Source organism: Cyprinus carpio, unplaced genomic scaffold (genome assembly GCF_018340385.1).
Source record: "Cyprinus carpio isolate SPL01 unplaced genomic scaffold, ASM1834038v1 S000006590, whole genome shotgun sequence".
Classification (NCBI taxonomy): Eukaryota; Metazoa; Chordata; class Actinopteri; order Cypriniformes; family Cyprinidae; genus Cyprinus; species Cyprinus carpio.
Genome location: NW_024879241.1, coordinates 174487 through 192718, shown reverse-complemented (window position 1 = coordinate 192718; position 18232 = coordinate 174487). Strand labels below are relative to the sequence as shown.

Sequence of the window (18232 nt, the reverse complement as noted above, 5' to 3'; positions counted from 1 at the left end):
AAGAAAGATAGGTGAGTATTATTGCTGCCTTAAACCTTTAGTGTTTTCATTTAGCTGAGATCAGATTGATATTGTATGTATACACACCGGATCCGAGCAGGGTAAAGGTCCCTGTTTAAAATTGTGTAAATAGCACAAAGAAATAAACAGAACAAAGATACAAGTTAAAAAATGTTTAAGCCCTTTAATCACTGTTAAATAAGGTAACGCTTAAGATGTTTGGGGTCAGATTGACCCCAAACTTTTTTAAAGAGCGATTGCATAAGGAAATATACATTTTTTATATGGAAAACCATATATAATCATTTTGTTTTATTTATACATGTGGCTTTCTCAAACTTATACATTTATGCTGTGTTTTTGTGGAAATTTTGAAGTTTTTTTACCTATTTACTGCACAATTACATAACTAGACCATAAATTGGCACATGAAATATGATTTTTTAAAGAAAAAGTCACTTAAATGATGATCTTAATTAAATCTAAATAGTTTTTGGACATTGGTCTATGTGTTAGGGATAGAATACTGCCATCCTGGAGGGTTAGTCGAAAAAACTTTTTTTTCTTCTAGTTAAGGAATTAAAGTGCAATGACCACATGTATCCAATAGGAGAGGTCCATAGAGACTCATTCATTTTCACTTCATTTTTCTTGATGCTTCAACTTTCTCCTCACAACTTTATGATATATATATTTTTGTGAATATATGAATATATTTTAAACATTTTGAAATACATAAAAAATCTGTATTTTGTTGTCAAAAGTTAGAGTCGTTTGTTGTTGTTGTCTGATATATTTTGAATGATCCTTTGCTTTGCAAATTATTATACATACATTTGCAGAAACTTTACAAGTCACCACTATGACATGGACTGTAATCACATACTATTTATTTCAGAAAATTTATTTATCAACAATTATGGAACATGCTTGTTCCATGTTGCATATGTGACATTTTTTCAGATTTATGCCCGTTTCGTTGATTTAATTTGCCAATTTCTCTATAAAAATGCTGCTCTGTTGCAGTCACATACGTGGTGTGTGTGTGTGTTTGTGTGTGTGTATGAGATGGAAAGCTCGTTTTCCCATTCATTTTCAATGTGGGGTCATTCTGACCCCAAACTTCCCTTAAACGGTTTTTTTTTTTTACACACCTTTAGAACAACCAAATCAAGCCCAGTTTTCTTGTGCATGTTAAGATAGATTATTTAGGAAAAGTCACAGAGTTTCATGCCCCTGAGATGAAGGTAACATTTTTAAAAAAATTAAGGAAAAGTAGTGGTGGGGTCAGAATGACCCCAAACAGTTGATTAATGTTTAGTTTGTAATTGTCCAGGTACAGAGACTAAATAATCAAATGTAAAATAGCATTGCATAGTCTTCACTATATAAATTAAAAAGAGTTGAATTCTTGTTAAAAGGACAAAGTAATTTAGTGAAGGGCAGTGAGTGATTTTCTCTCATTAGATTTCTTGGATTAACATAAGGACATCACAGCAGCTGGGTAAATTAGGTGCAGTCCACTTTAAGAGATACAATGCATCCGATTTCTTTCTCAACTGTTTTGCATTCACTTAAGAGATAACCGACCGCCAAAACGGGTACAACAATATTCTATATGCCGGTTTTATATGCGTTATCCCGTTCAAGAGCAAGAAAGACAAAACTCAATTTCGTGTTGAAGGGCTGAGACGTGGCTCTCTGTGTGCACAGAACACAGTTCACCGATGCTGGATTAAACTTTTCACCTCTTTTTGTGTTTGTATGTGTTTTTTTGTTCACTCAGGTGCAGATGGAGAGCTCAGTTCAGTGTTTGCACGCTGTCCCACAGCTGTGGTCCCCCTAGAATCATCACCACCTTTCACCCCACCAGCGACGACCCTGCTCGACCCGCCTACAACTAGACAGAACAGATGTAACACTAAAATATCTCACCATTGCTTGTGCCATTAAGAGGTGCTGCCTCTGAAATAATCAAAGAAAAAGAATGTATATGTATATATAAAAATGTAAATAATCAGATTACAAATTTATGTCCAAGACCAAACTAGCAGTCAGTGGGATTTGAGATAAACTGCATAGACAGAAAACTGGGCCACATACACTTCACAACAATTACCTGAAGCATCCAGAGCAAAGAGCAGAACAAATGTAACACACTAAAAGACAGCATCAATATCTCACCATTGCTTGTGCCATTAAGAGGTGTTGTCCTCTGAAATAACCAAAGAAAAGAGCAGAACATGATATATGTATAGATTAAAAATTTTAATAATCAGATTACAATTTTATGTCCAAGTCCAAACTAGCAGTCAGTGGGATTTGAGCTAAACTGCATAGATAGAAAACTGGGCCACACACACTTCACAACAATTACCTGAAGCATCCAGAGCAAAGAGCAGAAAGAAAGACAGACAAAGAGGCCAGACTGCCATTGTTCCTGAAATCAACCAGTACTACTGCACACACACTGACCAAAACAGGAAGACAGAACAGAATAAAACACATATATGCACATATACGTTTTATTAATTATTAACCTGTTCTCACTGTCCACATTCCAATATTGCAAGCTGAATGAAGCTTGGCTAATTAGGACTGCAAGTCAGATGCAGATGTAAAGAAGTATATTGACCTGGCATCAGCACACTTAAGATCATTAAGCTAGTTTCTCAAAAATATCCACTGATGGTTTATTTTTTTACTTAAAAAAAAATATGCATTATAAATTGATTATGCATTTAGCCTGTTTTTATATTGTAATCAGATAGCCTCACATTTCCAAACCAAGTCGAATTAAAAAGTCATAAAGTACAAAATAAAAAAAAAAAAAAAAAAAAATATATATATATATATATATATATATATATATATATATATATATATATATATATATATATATATAAGCATTCCAAATGATCCATTGACTCAAGCCATACTTTTATGAAACAGTAAATGTAAAGTTTTGAACTGCTGAAAAACCTCACCTTCTATGAAGTCAGTCACGTCCAAGTACTCTGTAGCTCTCTGCAGAACAACAAATGCTTGACTCTTCAAAACCTGATTATGACTTCCCTCTTTTTTTATTTGGTTCATACACAGAGGAGACTGCTGTCTGATTGGTTCCTGTCTCCAAAACCCACAACGAATCCTTATCTTACACCTAATACCCACACAGAAAAACCAGGAGATATATGATAAGAAATGAGATTTCAGCACCCACACGTTACATAACCACCAAGTCAAGTAAATGTTTGTATTGATTTTAGGGTATTTTATAACATTGTTTAATAATGACTCTCTAGTGTTGTGGATGTTGTCATATTTGACATTTAATTTGGTCACTGTCACTATGTTTATAGGCATTATTCACAGCTATAGCAGGAATGGAAAGGGGTTTTGTCTGTAATTATACATTGAGATCAGGAGAGAGATGATGAACATGTGGAGCTCATATTCACATGGGCCTGCAGGGCTCCTTGCGCTCATCAAAACTATTCATTAGTTCCTCAAATGTTCACTTCTGTTACCTAATAGAATGGTGAGTTTTATTCTGTGGAAGAAAAAAAAACTGAAATTCAGGATTCTATGTCTATTCTATATCTTGGAATTTTCTTATGCCTCCGTAATAACTGGACAACATACATACATACTGATACAAAATAGTGATTGAGAAAAACATTTTAATTACACATTTTCAAGATTTATTACTGCATATTTAGAATGCTTACTAAGTCATTATTGCTTGCTCTTTTCCCCATAACTCTCCCCACACCACTTGTGAAAATCTGACAAAAATTTTTTGTTTTTTACAACTTTTACAAAATATCTTCATGTAACATTATTCAAGGATTCAAAGCGTTAATTGTCTTATGCCCAGTGAGGAAAACAAGTTTCCCTGAGCAATGAAATTCTCACTTTGCTGTCCACAATGAATGCCAAGACAGTGCAAAACTATATACACACATACATAATACAATGTAAGAAACATAATAATAAAAACTATGCTGCAGTAGTAAGAATATAGACTATGAAAAAATAGAAATATAGACTATGTATACTATATACAAGTCCCAAAAAGTATAAATATGAGTGTAGGAATATAGAATGTGAAAAATAGAGATATAGACTATGTATGATATTTATATATGCAAATGTACAGTATTAACAATAAAAAAACAATAGTGCAGTAATGTGCAAATTGAGTGCAACTAAATGACAACAATAGCAGCAGTAACAGTAACAGATTTGAGATGAGGCTACATGAGTAATCTTTAATGTAATTAATAATCTTTACTTCATATCCTAATGGTTTTTGGCATAAAAGAAAAATCAATAATTTTCATGAGCATACAATGTTTTTTGTTTTTGTTTTTTTTGGCTATTGCTACAAATATACCCCAGCAACTTAAGACTGTTTTTGTGCTCCAGGCGTCACAAATTAATCGATCTCTGCTATTTAAGCTGCAGATTACATTTTGAAACGTATCTCCTTCAAGAGCTTTCAAGCTACAACCACCAAACTCGGGTTGGAATTCTTTTTTCTAACTGATCGTACTTACAATTTTCGTTAAACAGATGATCATAACTATGAATAGAGTTGACACTTTTGTACAATAAGACTTATAGTTTGTTTAAGCTGTCTGCTGTCTCGCAAAGCTTAATGATTATCCTAGGACAACATGCTAAGTCATGCTAGCAAACATGCTAATCATGCTAAAAACCATAGATATGTAGAGTTAGATGCCCAAGATGGCGGACACGACTAAGTGTCTGGAGCAGTCGAATGTGGCATCTACCTATACATATCTATGGTAACAACATGTTAGCAGTGTGTTAAATCATGCTAAAAACATGCTAATGACATGCTAACAACACATTAATTATGCTAGAAACATGATTAACAATATGCTGATCATGCTAGAAACATGCTATTCATGTTAACATTCTAATCGTGCTAAAACATGTTAATCATGCTAACAATGTGTTAAATCATGCTAGTATCATGCTAACAACATCTATCTAAACTTTCAAACTTCAGCATTGGCAACTGCTTCAAACTTTCAAAGTTCGTTTGCAAACTTGATTCATCTAGTTAGGTTTAGCAATGTATTATGCACAAACATGAGCAATGTGCTAATCAATGTTTGTACATGACCCAGTTTATCCTCTTTGAGCCTCAAATTCTCTGAAGAAACACTGAAAAAGCAACAGTGTTGAAAAGCAGATTGATGCAGATGTTCCTCGCACGTCCTGATTTTGCGGAGTTAGATGTCTTCCCTAGGTCAACATATTTTTGGAACAACATTTTTAATCCAAAAAATTAAGTCTTGACCATATCCTCCTCATACCTTCATCGTAAGTAATACCTAAAATCAGAGGAAATTATAGATGACTGACCCTGATGTACAAGAACCAAACACTGATTGTGAGCCTAAATTTTCACAAAAGCTATAAACTGGTTTCTTCATATCTGATTGGTTAATCACAGTGGTTGTTCCAGGGTCAAACAAAGTTCTGCCGTATGTCCCTCATTTGGTCATTAGGAACATGCTAGAAATTTTCACTTTAACTGTACATCTGCATTGTCAATAACCTTGCCATATATCATATTTATATTACATTTACATATTACATTTAGTCATTTAGCAGACAGTTTTATCCAAAGCGACTTACAAATGAGGACAATGGAAGCAATCAAAAACAAACAAAAGACAAAAAGAGCAAAGATATATAAGTGCTATAACAAGTCTCAGTTAGCTTAAACGCAGTATACGTAGCACAGGGCTTTTAAATAATATAATAAATAAAAAGAAAACAGATAGAATAGAAAAAAGATAGAGCAAGCTAGTGTTAGAGATCTTTTTTTATAATTGTATAATAAATAAAAAGAAAATAGAATACAAAAGATTAGATTTTTTTTTTCTATCTATCTAAACGTTCAAACTTCAGCATAGGCAACTGCTTCAAACTTTCAGACTTTCAGAAGGCTTTTTTATATCAACGTTTCAAAGTTCATTTGGAAACTTGAGACTCATCTAGTTTAGGTTTAGCCAATGTTGAATCAATATTTGTACATGACCCAGTTTTCATCGCATTTATATCGAAATCCTCCTACTTTTTTTCTTTGAAAATTTATCTATAATCTATTAATCTATTAGTTGCTTATTAGCATGTATATTACTAGAATATTAGCCATGTATTAGTGCTAATTAAGCACATATTAATGCCTTATTCTACATGACCTTATTCTACATCCCTAATCCTACCCAGTACCTAAACCTTAACAACAATTTATTGAGAGAAAAGTCCATAGTTATTATTAGTAATAAGCAACTATAGATGTAACCATAAAGTAAAGTGTTACCAAAACTGTAATATGATTGTGGTGCCTGCAAGGACTGCACATACTCCTTACCGATCCAAAGAGCCCAATGTGAGGAGTACTTGGGTGAAGAGGGTTGCTCTTGGGTTTGTTTAACTCTCCGCATACTCAACTCCATGCTTATGCAAACCAACCCTTCATGCCTCACTCATGAGGTGTTGTCTACTTTAATGGCAGAGATCACAGCAATTATTAATGCTATGCGGCCACTCGCACTTATTTCTTCAGACCCGGATTCACCCTTTCTTTCTTACATCCTGCTACACTTCTGACTCAGAAGATGTCTTAACCCTCCTCCTCCGGGAACCTTTGACAGCACAGATCTTCATTGCCAGCAGTGGAGATTTTGTGACAGGTGCAGCATCTGGCCAACACATTTTGGAGCAGATGGAGACGTGAGTACCTTCCTACGATGCAAAGCCCGAAGCAAGTGGCAGGATGTACGACCTAACATTTGAGAAAGGTGACCTGGGTTCTGCTTAAGGGATAACCAGGAGAAAGGAATGAATGGCCCATGCCCTCTGGTTACAAGGACATTCCCTGAATGAAGATGGGAAGGTCAGGAAGATCGAACTCAAGTTCACAAGATCTGGGTCAGCGAGGACCTTCTTGAGGACCTGTTTTCTGAGACGATCCTTCTCAAGAGTGCTGAGGACATTAAACTGATTTAGTTTTCCCTTTTTATTCAGACTAATAAGGTTATTCAGAGAGTGGTATTTAATTAATACCAGGGCGGCGGAGTGTCCCATGTTCTGTAAGATCACATTTGCATTTTAGTTTGTTTCTTTCTCCCCCTAGTGGGTCATCTAGGAGTATTCATTTGTGTTCATATATAATTCTTACATTGCTTTCATTGGTTGATTTTATCACATGATGCAGTCAGATCAGGAAATACATCAGTAGTTATATTCCATGCGGTCCACTTGCAGCTCTAGTCATCTAATCCTGTCTTCATTTTGTGTTTGTGCCTTGAGAAAGTGTAACCCAGGGTAAATATAAATAGAAAATAATAGTAAAAATAATTAGTAAAAGTTAAATATAAAATAGTTTTTTTTATTAAAATAGTTATTATAAACGGCTATTTTTCCCAGTCACCTGAACACATCCTTCATTCACATTTTTGTGCAGGAGTCACATGGTAGTCTCAGTGAAGGCTTTTAACCAATCATGGCACTTAAGAGCGTTTATAAGCTGCGGTGAGTTTCCCCAATCAGTAGGGTGAGGGGGAAGCCACCGGAGCAGCTGCACTCGGTATGTCTCTACACAAACAAAGCTAGTTTTTTTCGTTTGGTTTTCCATCTAAAATGCTTGGTTAACTCTAGCATGCGATCCTGCACTTGTAGTGTTCACCATCGTTGTCTTTAGAAGCCGACTGGTGCCGCTGTGCGTCGAATATCTGCGGGAAATTGGTGAGTCTGTTGTTGTTGTGTTCGCTAGCATGTTGCTATTGGCGTTGGTATCCTTATGTATTATAGTGAAGGTTTCGCTAGCTTAATGCTAATAGCATTAAAGCAATCTCAATGTATTTATATGGGCGTGTGGTAGCTGGTAGCATTAGCTTCCCATTTGCTCCTATGGAGTTTTCATTGGATTCCATGAATTATAATGTAAATTGAGAACTTTGTTTTCCATGCTTTGGCTTTAAGTATTTAAATGGATTATTTACATACTGAATGACAAGATTATCAATTGTATTGAATGGAATGTTATATTTGTAAATAATCCCAATATTTATGGGTGGTTATTTCCATGCATTTGAGTATTTTTATACAATTTTGTTATGGCCATTTAATATAATTATGGACAATTACTTATGCAGTATTTTGAATGCTATTGTGTACACATAAAAATATAGAACATGGAATATAAAACTAGCTAGTGATAAATTATGAGTAGTGACTAAACCATGGGTCCTGTTATTTAATACAGGCCAGGGTGCGGCCAGTTGCGGGCCAGTTTGATGGCGAGCCATTAGTTTTACTTGGAACAGAACCTGCCCCAACAACATCATCAGGCCCTGTGGGTTTGGTAGGAGGCTGTGCAGTCTGCTCATCCCCTCCACTCGCATACACATACACACACACGCCCAGCCATTCACTAAGCTCTGGCTCATGTACTATTTGCGTCTCACGGACCATTTGTGTTATCAGGACGTGGTGTTCATTTTTTATGAACAACGAATATAGTCCTATAGTGTGTTATGAATTGTCTTTGATCTGAGTACTCTTTAATTCCTGAGTTGTATTTTGTTTTTCCCTTGTGAATTATTGAATTCTCTGCAGCAGATTGGAAATATTTTGGGATATTGTTATTGTTGTTTGTCTCTTGATTTCACTTAATACATGGTACCAAACACCAAAATTAAATGATCTGTCTCCGTGTTTATTATTTACTTTTTCACACACCTCCTTTAAGATGAACTTTATCTTCCGTAGCCCAATCATTATTTAACTTTTTATAGCTATATCCATCTGCTATTTAACACATGCACCTCGTGTGTATGCTACATAAATGTGGCGAGCCAGCCAGGAGGTCTTGGAAGGGTATTTAATATACACAATTTTGGAAACATTCAGTCTCACCAATATTAATTTGACCATGAATAATTTTTTGAAACACTTGACATTAAAATATCAAATGCAGTATTGGTCACAGAGTCCGGGTTGCTGATGATTGTGGAAGGTTTTCGTCGAGCAGTATGGTAGGATAAATCGTTCTCTTGTCGTTGTTTTCGCCTGAGTCCGAGTTTCACAATATGCTCATTGTTGAGTTTGAGTCTGGCTTACCTTTGACTCTACTGAATCCACGTCTACCATATATGCAAACTTCCGAGACTGGTACTATTTATTACATTAAGAATTTAGCTCAAGTATATACTGCAAATGTGGGGGAGTTCTACTAAACTCAGACATATTTAGCTGACTTAAAAGAAGGTTGCTAAACTGACTGGACAAAACTATGCTGAAGTGCTGAACGAGATGATGGGGCCAGATCAGCAAATCAATCTCAGAGCTGCACCCTGATGTTGAAGTCAGGTGTTGGTGTTAAGGCAGAACAGTCTTTAGGGAATAAAATAACTCAGTCATCGTATAAAATGGCTGCTCCATCTTCACTGCTTGCCCACTGCTCCCATAGCTCAGCCAGGGGAGCGGGGTGTTGCCACCATCAACTTCACTGCTTCAGACCTCAACCCTCCTGAAATTACAGAGGTATGTGGTAGAACATATTGTCAAGTCTGAGGATACTGCTGTGCATTTGCGCTCTTCCCACAGACTCCGTGTGTTTTCTGGAAAGGTGCCACGACCACAACATGAAGTGGACTACGACACATGGCGATCTAGTGTGGATCTGGTTCTCAGTGATCCTGCCATATCTGAAATCCAACGATCACGACAAAATCCTCGATAGTGTCTCCTGCCACCAGCTGCTGATATGGTGAAACATCTAAGTCCTGACATGTCTGTTAACATCTACATCCAGCAGCTTGATTCAGCCCTATGCAGGACAGCAGTGCAGGACCGGGGAGGAGTTGTATGCCAAAATTTATGGATACTCTTCAAAATGCTGGTGAAAAACCTTCAGCTTACCTGCAGCGATTACAAGTTGTTTTAAATCTTGCAGTGAAGAGGGGAGGTGCACCAAAAGCCGAAGTTAATAAACATCTTTTAATCAGTTCTGCAGAGGATGCTGGGATAATGTCCATGATATCTGAACATGCAGCTTAAAACAGAAAAAAGAGAAACCACCGTCTTTTGCTGAGTTACTGCTGCTGTTAAGAACTGAAGAGGATCGAGAGGCTGTAAAGGCACAAAGAATGAAACAGCATCTTGGGGGAGGCGGAGCCAGACAGAAAGTAACATCACAAGCCCAGATTGCATATGGAGAAGAGGAAAAGAATTTATGTGAGACACTGACTATTATTACCAAACGACTCACTGAACAGATGGCTGCAATACAGCATCAATTGGCTGTTCTAACTGTAAACCAGTCTCAAGGCCGACAGTCTTACACTCCAAGACCCAATCCAGTTCTAAAATCACGTGGAAAACCGAACATGGCGCTGCTGTGAGTGATCCCTCTGCAAGTCCAAAGCCCCCGGTTCTGTTTCCGTTGCGGAGAAGATGGACACATCAGGCCGCAATGTGACAACCAGCCGAATCCAGAACTCGTTAGTGCTAAGAAACGACAGTTCAGTGAAAAGAAATCAAAGTGGCAGAAGCGGAATCAACCAGTACTCAACCATTAAATTAGATTCAGTTCTTGTGGGGGACAAACAAGAACTGTGCTGGACCCACACTGTCCATCCCGCAAAGTTGAAAGAAGTCTGTTCAGTGCGCAAACCTCCAGCAGTCCAAACGGGAGGCTATAGTCCATCTTCCCCAAAGGCCTGGTGGGGTCAAGATGCACCGCCGAAGGTTGCTGTCTTTGGTCATACCTGTCAGTGTCTGCTTGATACTGGGTTGCAGGTGACCACAGTATCTGCTTCTTTTTACAATGAACATTTGCAAGATCAACAGATTAACCCTCTACATAATCTATTATACATTGAAGGTGCTGCTGGACAGTCAGTCCCTTATCTTGGTTATGTGGAGATGGTGGTGGAATTTCCAAAAGACTTTATGGGCAATGAGTGTGATGTTTCAACCTTGGCCTTTGGTTGTCCCTGATGTCTGTCCTGAAGCTTCATCCACTGTTCTGATCGGGATGAAAATACGCTTTGAAACCCCTATATGAGCAATACCTGCAGAGCAACCTTACCAATGTTCCCACCTAGCTCCGCAAGGTTACAGAGCCGTGTTAAAGACCCTCCAGTTGTCACACCAGCAGAGAGACAGTGGCCATGTTGGAGTAGTGAGACTCCTCAGCAAAGTCCCAGTGCGGTGTTCCAGCCGGCCGCACATCCATCCATCGAGGGCTCTGCTGATGTTGCCTCTCCCAGTTTTAGCCAGTCTGGTTTTCGTCCAGCATCCGACATCCATCTTGCCTGGTGGTCTATGGGTTAGCAACTGCCTTTTCACTCTTCCGGGCTCATGCTCCCTATAAAGTTCCCAGTGGTCGTAACAAATGAGTCAGAGCAGACCTCTACATTCCTACCCTTGAGTGTCATTGCAGAGCTCGGAGCATACCACTGCATTTTTGTCACAGGCATCAGGTGAAAGGCTATTTTATCTGAACCTGCACTTACCCTCTCTCAATTTTGATTTCGGGGACTCCCTCCCATACCATCGGAGTGGCAAAGAGCGAATCACAACAGCGATTAAGCGACATGGTCAGAGGTCTTTTCGTCATCAATGACCTTGATTTTGCGATGCCCAAATAGGTAAAGCATCACATCACACTTCATGATGGAACTCCGTTCAAACACCGTGCTAGACCAATCCATCCCAATGACATAGAAGCTGTTCGTAGTCATCTGAGCGAGCTTCTGGAGGCCGGTGTCATCCGTGAGTCTCACATCACCCTTCTCTTCTCCTATTGTTGTCGTACGGAAGAAGAATGGGTATAATCCGATTGTGCATCGACTATAGGAAGCTTAATCTCCCTGACCATCCAAGGATGCCTACGCTCTTCCCAAGTTAAGAAGAAATCCTTTGGCGGCGCTTACTGGTTCAAAATGGTTTTCAGTCCTGGACCTTGAATTCAGGCTATTACAGATTTGAAATGCACGAAGCGGCTAAGCCCAGAGCTGCTTTTCGTGACACCTGGCTTGTGTCTTTTCGGATTTAACAGGATGGCCACAGGGGGTCACTAATGCTCCATAGTGGACGTTTCCAGCGGTTGAGGACGCGCTAGCATGGGTGGACGCTCCGAGTCTTCGTGAAGTGTATGTTGTTGTTGGATGATTTAATAATCTTCTCGTCTCTCGCTCCGAATCCCTTTGTAGAACATTAGAGGGGAGTATTGATACGAGTGTTTGGACCCGGGTCTTGAGAGCGAGTACATGGATTAAAATTGTCACTAAGAGAAGTGCAAGTTTTTTCCAAACATACCGTCCGCTACTTGGGTTCATATTTTTGTCAGGGAAGCTGAAAGGAGTGTAGAAACGGATACAGGTAATAAAGATTCTGCAAGCCAATACCATCAAAATCATGTGCCAATTCACACCCAACTTAAAGGAACTAACGCTCTTTTCTGGGATTTGCGGGGTTAACGGTCACGCAATTCCGCAGTCGCTGGTTCATTAGAGACGATCTCTCATCATTTCCAAACCTTGCACGATGACCTTAACCCGTGAGGTACTTACCTGGCAAGGAAGTCCAGAACCAGCCCATCTAATGTTAAATATCAAAGTCCAAATCAGCCTTTGAGAAACGTTGGAGTCCCAGTTGTCCAAGTCGCTTTACCACATTGTTGAGAGAACACCCACGACGCTCAGTCCTGGTGTTGCAGATTCCATCCAACACCATACATACTTCATTACAGATGCTTAGACGACAGGACTAGGAGGTGCAGTTTATCAGGAACAGGAGGGAAAGTTGAGAGTGATGCTTATGCAAGGCGAGGGAATCTGTCTAAGAGGAAGAGCCAGTTACCACCACAAACTGAATTCTTGGCCTTAAAAGGGGAGTGTCACTGAAAAATTCCAGGCACATTTACCTGTATGGAGCAACAGCCATTTACCGTTGCTGAGACCGATCGCATACACCGTTGATCTGCTATGGGACTCACCTCGCACAAGGTGACGATGTACATATTCAGCACACGCGTTCAAACTCCTGTACCGGGGCTGGGAAAACAGACTTTTTTACTTTTTATTTTTCACGGATGCCAGCCGCAGCTTTCCGACGCGGTATGTCCGCTCCACCAGTGTCTTGAGGAGCACCTAAGATATGGAGTCCTACCAGCCACAGTTCTGGAAAACCGTCTTGATGACTCAAACCTGATCTCTTTAGAAATTGTGAAGCGAGATCTGTCGCAGGGGTGTCGCGTCCGAGCTGCTCAGCCTGTCAGTCCTGGGTTGTCCTGAGGGGCATTACGCTGGTGAGTCACTCCGTCTATATTTTACAGCAAAGGCCGTCCCGGACCGTTATACACTGCAAGAGGATCAGTACTCAGCCCTGGTCTCATACGTGTCGCGCCGAGCAGAAGAGTAGGGGGAGAGAGACGAATAAGGAGAGCTGATGAAACCCATTGCCAAGTGATGAGGATAGGCAGCTGGTTATCAGATTGGAGAAACTGCACAGAGGGGAAAAGAGAGCTCTCCAATGGCAAAGCGCGGAGAAACAGAGCTGCATGAAGTACCTCTCCCCTGTGCGACAGACGACCGTGGCGTTACAACAAGGTTGGAGCTGATGTGATGAGTACGCGTTCCGTTACACGGCAAACAGGGTGCAAGTACCCATTGAGAGATATCCTTACCACTTGGTTCTTCCAGAGGTCTTCGTAGGCTGTGCTAAGGATTCCATGATGAAAGGGGCCACCTGGGAATTGAGCGCACCTTAGATCTTGTTCGCACTAGATTTTCTGGCACGATGGCCAATGGCGTTGAGCACAAGACAAAACCGTAGGGCAACACAGGATCGCATTGTGTGGGCGAACGAGGAAAGCTCTCGCTGAACCCGAGCTGCTCCATGATCAGGCTTCCAAAAAACATCCTGTCCTCACTCGACTTAATCGCAGATTCTGAGCCTTGACCCGACACAAGTAAAACACCCGTGATATCCTCGTTATGACCGACATTAACAAGTTTGACTGGCTCATTGTCCAACACCAAACCAAAAAGCAAAGGACTGTAGCAAGATGTTTAGGGATAACTTCATTGTTTACTATGAATTCCTGAACGGTTGCATACAGCTCAAGGTCAAGATTCGAGTCAAAACGTGATTAAAGAGTTGTGTGAAGTTGCGGTATCCACAAAACAAATTCAACACGTGTCGGACGACGCCGTACCACCAAGAGGAAATCCGGTGGAAAGATTTAATCGGCCGTTGGGGGGATGTTGGGTATTTGGAAGACAAACAAAAATCTAAATGGAAAAGGACTTGTGAAGCCATTAGTCTGAATTAATTGCACAAGAAAATGATGTTAACGGTTTCACTCCATATGAACTAATGTTTGGTAGAAACCCCACGTCTTCCTGTCGACTGGCTTTGGGGGCTACCTCTGCGTGATACCCACACCATAAAAAACTCATTCTCCGTATACGTGCAGAGGGCTTAAAAAACGCTTGGATGCAAGTTCCAGATTGCTTCCAGAAATGCTTTAAAAACAGATGAGCGGAATAAAATCGGTTTGACAAGAGATCTTCCGCCAGCGTTGGAAGGGGAGCAGGAGTGCTGTAAGGAATTACGTCTCAGCGGGAAGCACAAGCTCTCCAGATAAGCGTTGGTTATCTGGGGGGGCGGGATATCTATGTGTGGTCAGAAGGGCGGGTGAAGCCCCCTGTTACACTGTAAGCAGAGGGTAGAGAGGACCACTGCGCATATTACACCGGAGATTCTCCTACCAGTGCTTTCTACCAGTAGCTGAGAATGTCCGCGCTGGATTGTGGCCCTGTTGCAAAGCCGCGACACTCGCCAGCAAAACAAAAACAGACAACTTGATCAACTTACCTGCTAGTGATGATCATATGAAGATGTGAGACACTTATCTTCAATCCATCTGTATCCGATTTCACTGTGGGAACGACGCTGCAGAGTTCCCAAATGCCGTTATTCTAGTGATGCTGCTGAGTGTAGTTCTTCTAGTCGCACCTCCGTTAGTTTCTCCAAGCCCCAGATGTGCCGCCTGTGTCGGAATCCAGCAGCGAGCAGTCTGAGTCCTGTGAGAAAGAGCGAAGCTGTGGAAGAGGAAGATGTTGTAGAAACTATAACTGAGACCTCACCTGAACCTGAGAGAATTACAAAAAACCAGTTGAATGAAGATCCTCCCAAATTCAGTCCATTGCCTGCTGTTCCTGTTGAGCTTAGTTAACGATGACTATTTGGGACAATGACTTGATTTAGAGGGTTCGACCGACACAGAGTACCGCTGAGGGGTTCCAATACTATTTAGGAAAACCCTCTAATCTCGTAGTGCGGTCTATGTTCTAGCTTGCTGAGTTTTAAGTTTCATCGCTTGATACCGCTTCAGAGTTGTGTATCTGTGTCCCGGGGACTGCAATGGGAATCATAAATTAAGGGGGGGGGGTGTAACCAGGGTAAATAAAAAAAAATAATAGAAAAAATTAATTGTAAAAGTAAAATAAAATAGTTTTTTTTTTAAAAAAAAATGGCTATTTTCCCAGTCACTGAAACATCCTTCGTAACATTTTTGTGCAGGAGGCACAGGTAGTTCAGTGAAGGCTTAACCAATCATTGGCACTTAAGACGTTTATAAGCTGCGTGGAAGTTTCCCCAATCAGAGGGTGAGGGGAAGCCACCGGGCAGCTGCACTGTTGTCTCTCACACAAAGCATTTTTCGTTGGTTTTCATCTAAAATGCTTGGTTAACTCTAGATGCGATCCTGCACGTGTAGGGTTCACCTCGTTGTTTTAGAAGCCGGACTGGTGCCGCTGTGCGTCGAATATCTGCGGGATTGGGAGTCTGTGTGTTGTGTCGCTAGCATGTTGGATATGGCGTTGGTATCCCTTATTATTATATAGTGAAGGGTTCACGCTAGCTAATTGTTACTAATAGCATTAAGCAAATCTCAATGTAAGTCTATATGGCTGTGGGTAGCTGGTAGCATTAGCTTCCCATTTGCTCCTATGGAGTTTTCATTGGATTCCATGAATTACATGTAAATTGGAACTTGCTTTTCCATGATGGCTTTAAGTATTAAATCGGATTTATTTAATACTGAAGACAAGATTATCAATTGTATGAATGGAAAGGTTATACTGTAAATAATCCCAATATTATGGGGGGGTTAGTTCCATGCTTTGAGTATTTTTATACAATTTTGTTATGGCGCATTTAATATAATTATGACAATTAATTATTGACAGTATTTTGAATGCATATTGTGTACACATAAAAATATCGAAAAGGGAAGATAAATAGCTAGGATCAATTAGGAGTAGTGACTAAAAATGGGTTCTGTTATTAATAAGGCCAGGTGCGGCCAGTGGGGACAGTTGATGGCGAGCATTATACTGGAACAGAAACCTGCCCCAACACATCATCAGGCCTGTGGGTTTGGTAGGAGCTGTGCAGTCTGCTCATCCCTCCACTCGTTACACATACACACAACACACCCAGCCATTCACTAAGCTCTGGCTTATGGACTATTTGCGTCTCACGGACCATTTGTGTTATCAGGACGTGGTGTTCATTTTTTATGAACAACGAATATAGTCCTATAGTGTGTTATGAATTGTCTTTGATCGAGTACTCTGTTACTTCCTGCGTTGTATTTGTTTTCCTGTGAATATTGAATTTCTCGACGATTGAAATATTTGGGATATGTTTGTGTTGTCTTTGTTCACTTAATACATGTTGTACCAACACCAAAAATTAAATGATCTGTCTCCGTGTTATTATTTACTTTTTCAAACAACCTCCTTAATGAGACTTTCTCTCCGTAGTCCCAATCATTATTTAACTTTTTTAGCTTATCCATCTGCTATTTAAAACATGCACTCGTGTGTATGCTACAACGCATCGCTGTAAGTTGTATTGAGTTTATAGTTATTATGTGATTACCTATGGCATGTAAAACTTTCTGCAATGTGCTTGGAATATTTAATTGTTACACATGAAAATGCTAATGTAGAGCCGTTCAGTGGAAGAGGCGTCAATAGTTTGTTAGTTAGCTGTTGAGCTGCACATACATATTTTACTATAATTATAAAGTTTTTACGAGTTTTAAGCATCTTAGCTGAATGTAATATATTGTTACAACTTTGTAGCTTAAAGGTATATATTTCATGTCTGTAAGTATGATGTTGGATAGCATTCAGTGATGGTGCTATTTGTCTGTATCATTTCAGTTTTACCAAGATTCCTTCATGAAATTAGAAAACAGTAAGGACGCCTTGAACTTTACTCCAGCCTCTGACTTTATCTTGAGGCTGTAGCTATCGGTCGTTTGTGTACAGTCACGCCACTGAGACAGAATAATATTGCAGTTTATACAATTATGATAGATTAATACTACATTTTTCAAGCACACCCAACTGTCCACGCGGTACCGCAGCAAAAATGTTTAAAAAGAGTTAAAATGGATTAAAATTCAACAGAAAAAAGATGAATACAAAGGAGATTGAAGCCAGATTATTTCTTTATTTAGTGCAAAATTCAGTTGAATACCCATGACAAACACGTCGAAATTATCCTTGTATTCCTATTTTTCTTTGTTGAATTTAACCTCTCATCACCTGAGGCTTATAAAAACCAACAACAAATGCAGTTGTTGGATCAATTATTATAACATGATATATTATGATTATTCAAATAACTTTAAGCCTTTTTCTGAGTATCTAACTCACTTATGATGTAAAATCCACAAAAAAAAAAAAAAAAACCCGACCTAGTCTAACAGTTTTCCTACATGTTTGCCATACTCTAACAAAGGAGATGTCGTGTAGCTGCGCGAAGATTTCGCCTTTGAGAAGACTGGTGATTAACACTCGAAAATCAAGTATTACAACTTAAACATTCAGTTACCCAGAATGCATTTTTAGCCCACCCTAATGATGAACAATATATATTTGAAAGCACAAAACTATATGAGTGCAAAGATGGGATGAGGAAGACTCATGAAGCCTGAGGCCCACACAATCTTGAACAACAACAAAACAAAAAAGTGGGGAGCAGGAGAAAAACCTGTGGGACAATAGGCTGTTGCGTGTCTGCTCTCCATGATCACCACTACCGGTAAAACAAAAAACAAAATGTGTTAGCTTCCATTTCATGCCAAAGTTCA

The 18232-nt window shown here is 39.5% G+C and overlaps 1 protein-coding gene across 2 annotated transcripts in view; it reads right to left on the bottom strand.

Annotated features, from left to right (window-relative positions):
* The window catches only part of LOC109058398 (ladderlectin-like), a 71505-nt gene extending 68482 nt beyond the window's left edge, over positions 1-3023 (bottom strand). The window contains exons 1-4 of one of the 2 annotated variants that reach the window (XM_042754752.1): positions 2988-3023; positions 2378-2467; positions 2185-2215; positions 1936-1965 (exon numbers count right to left, since the gene is read on the bottom strand). In XM_042754752.1, the coding sequence (XP_042610686.1) occupies positions 1936-1965; positions 2185-2215; positions 2378-2386 (70 nt within the window). In that variant the 5' untranslated portion in view covers positions 2387-2467; positions 2988-3023. The remainder of the gene's footprint in view (positions 1-1935; positions 1966-2184; positions 2216-2377; positions 2468-2987) is intronic. The other variant, XM_042754751.1, reaches the window with a different exon arrangement.
* Positions 3024-18232: the final 15209 nt, after the last annotated feature.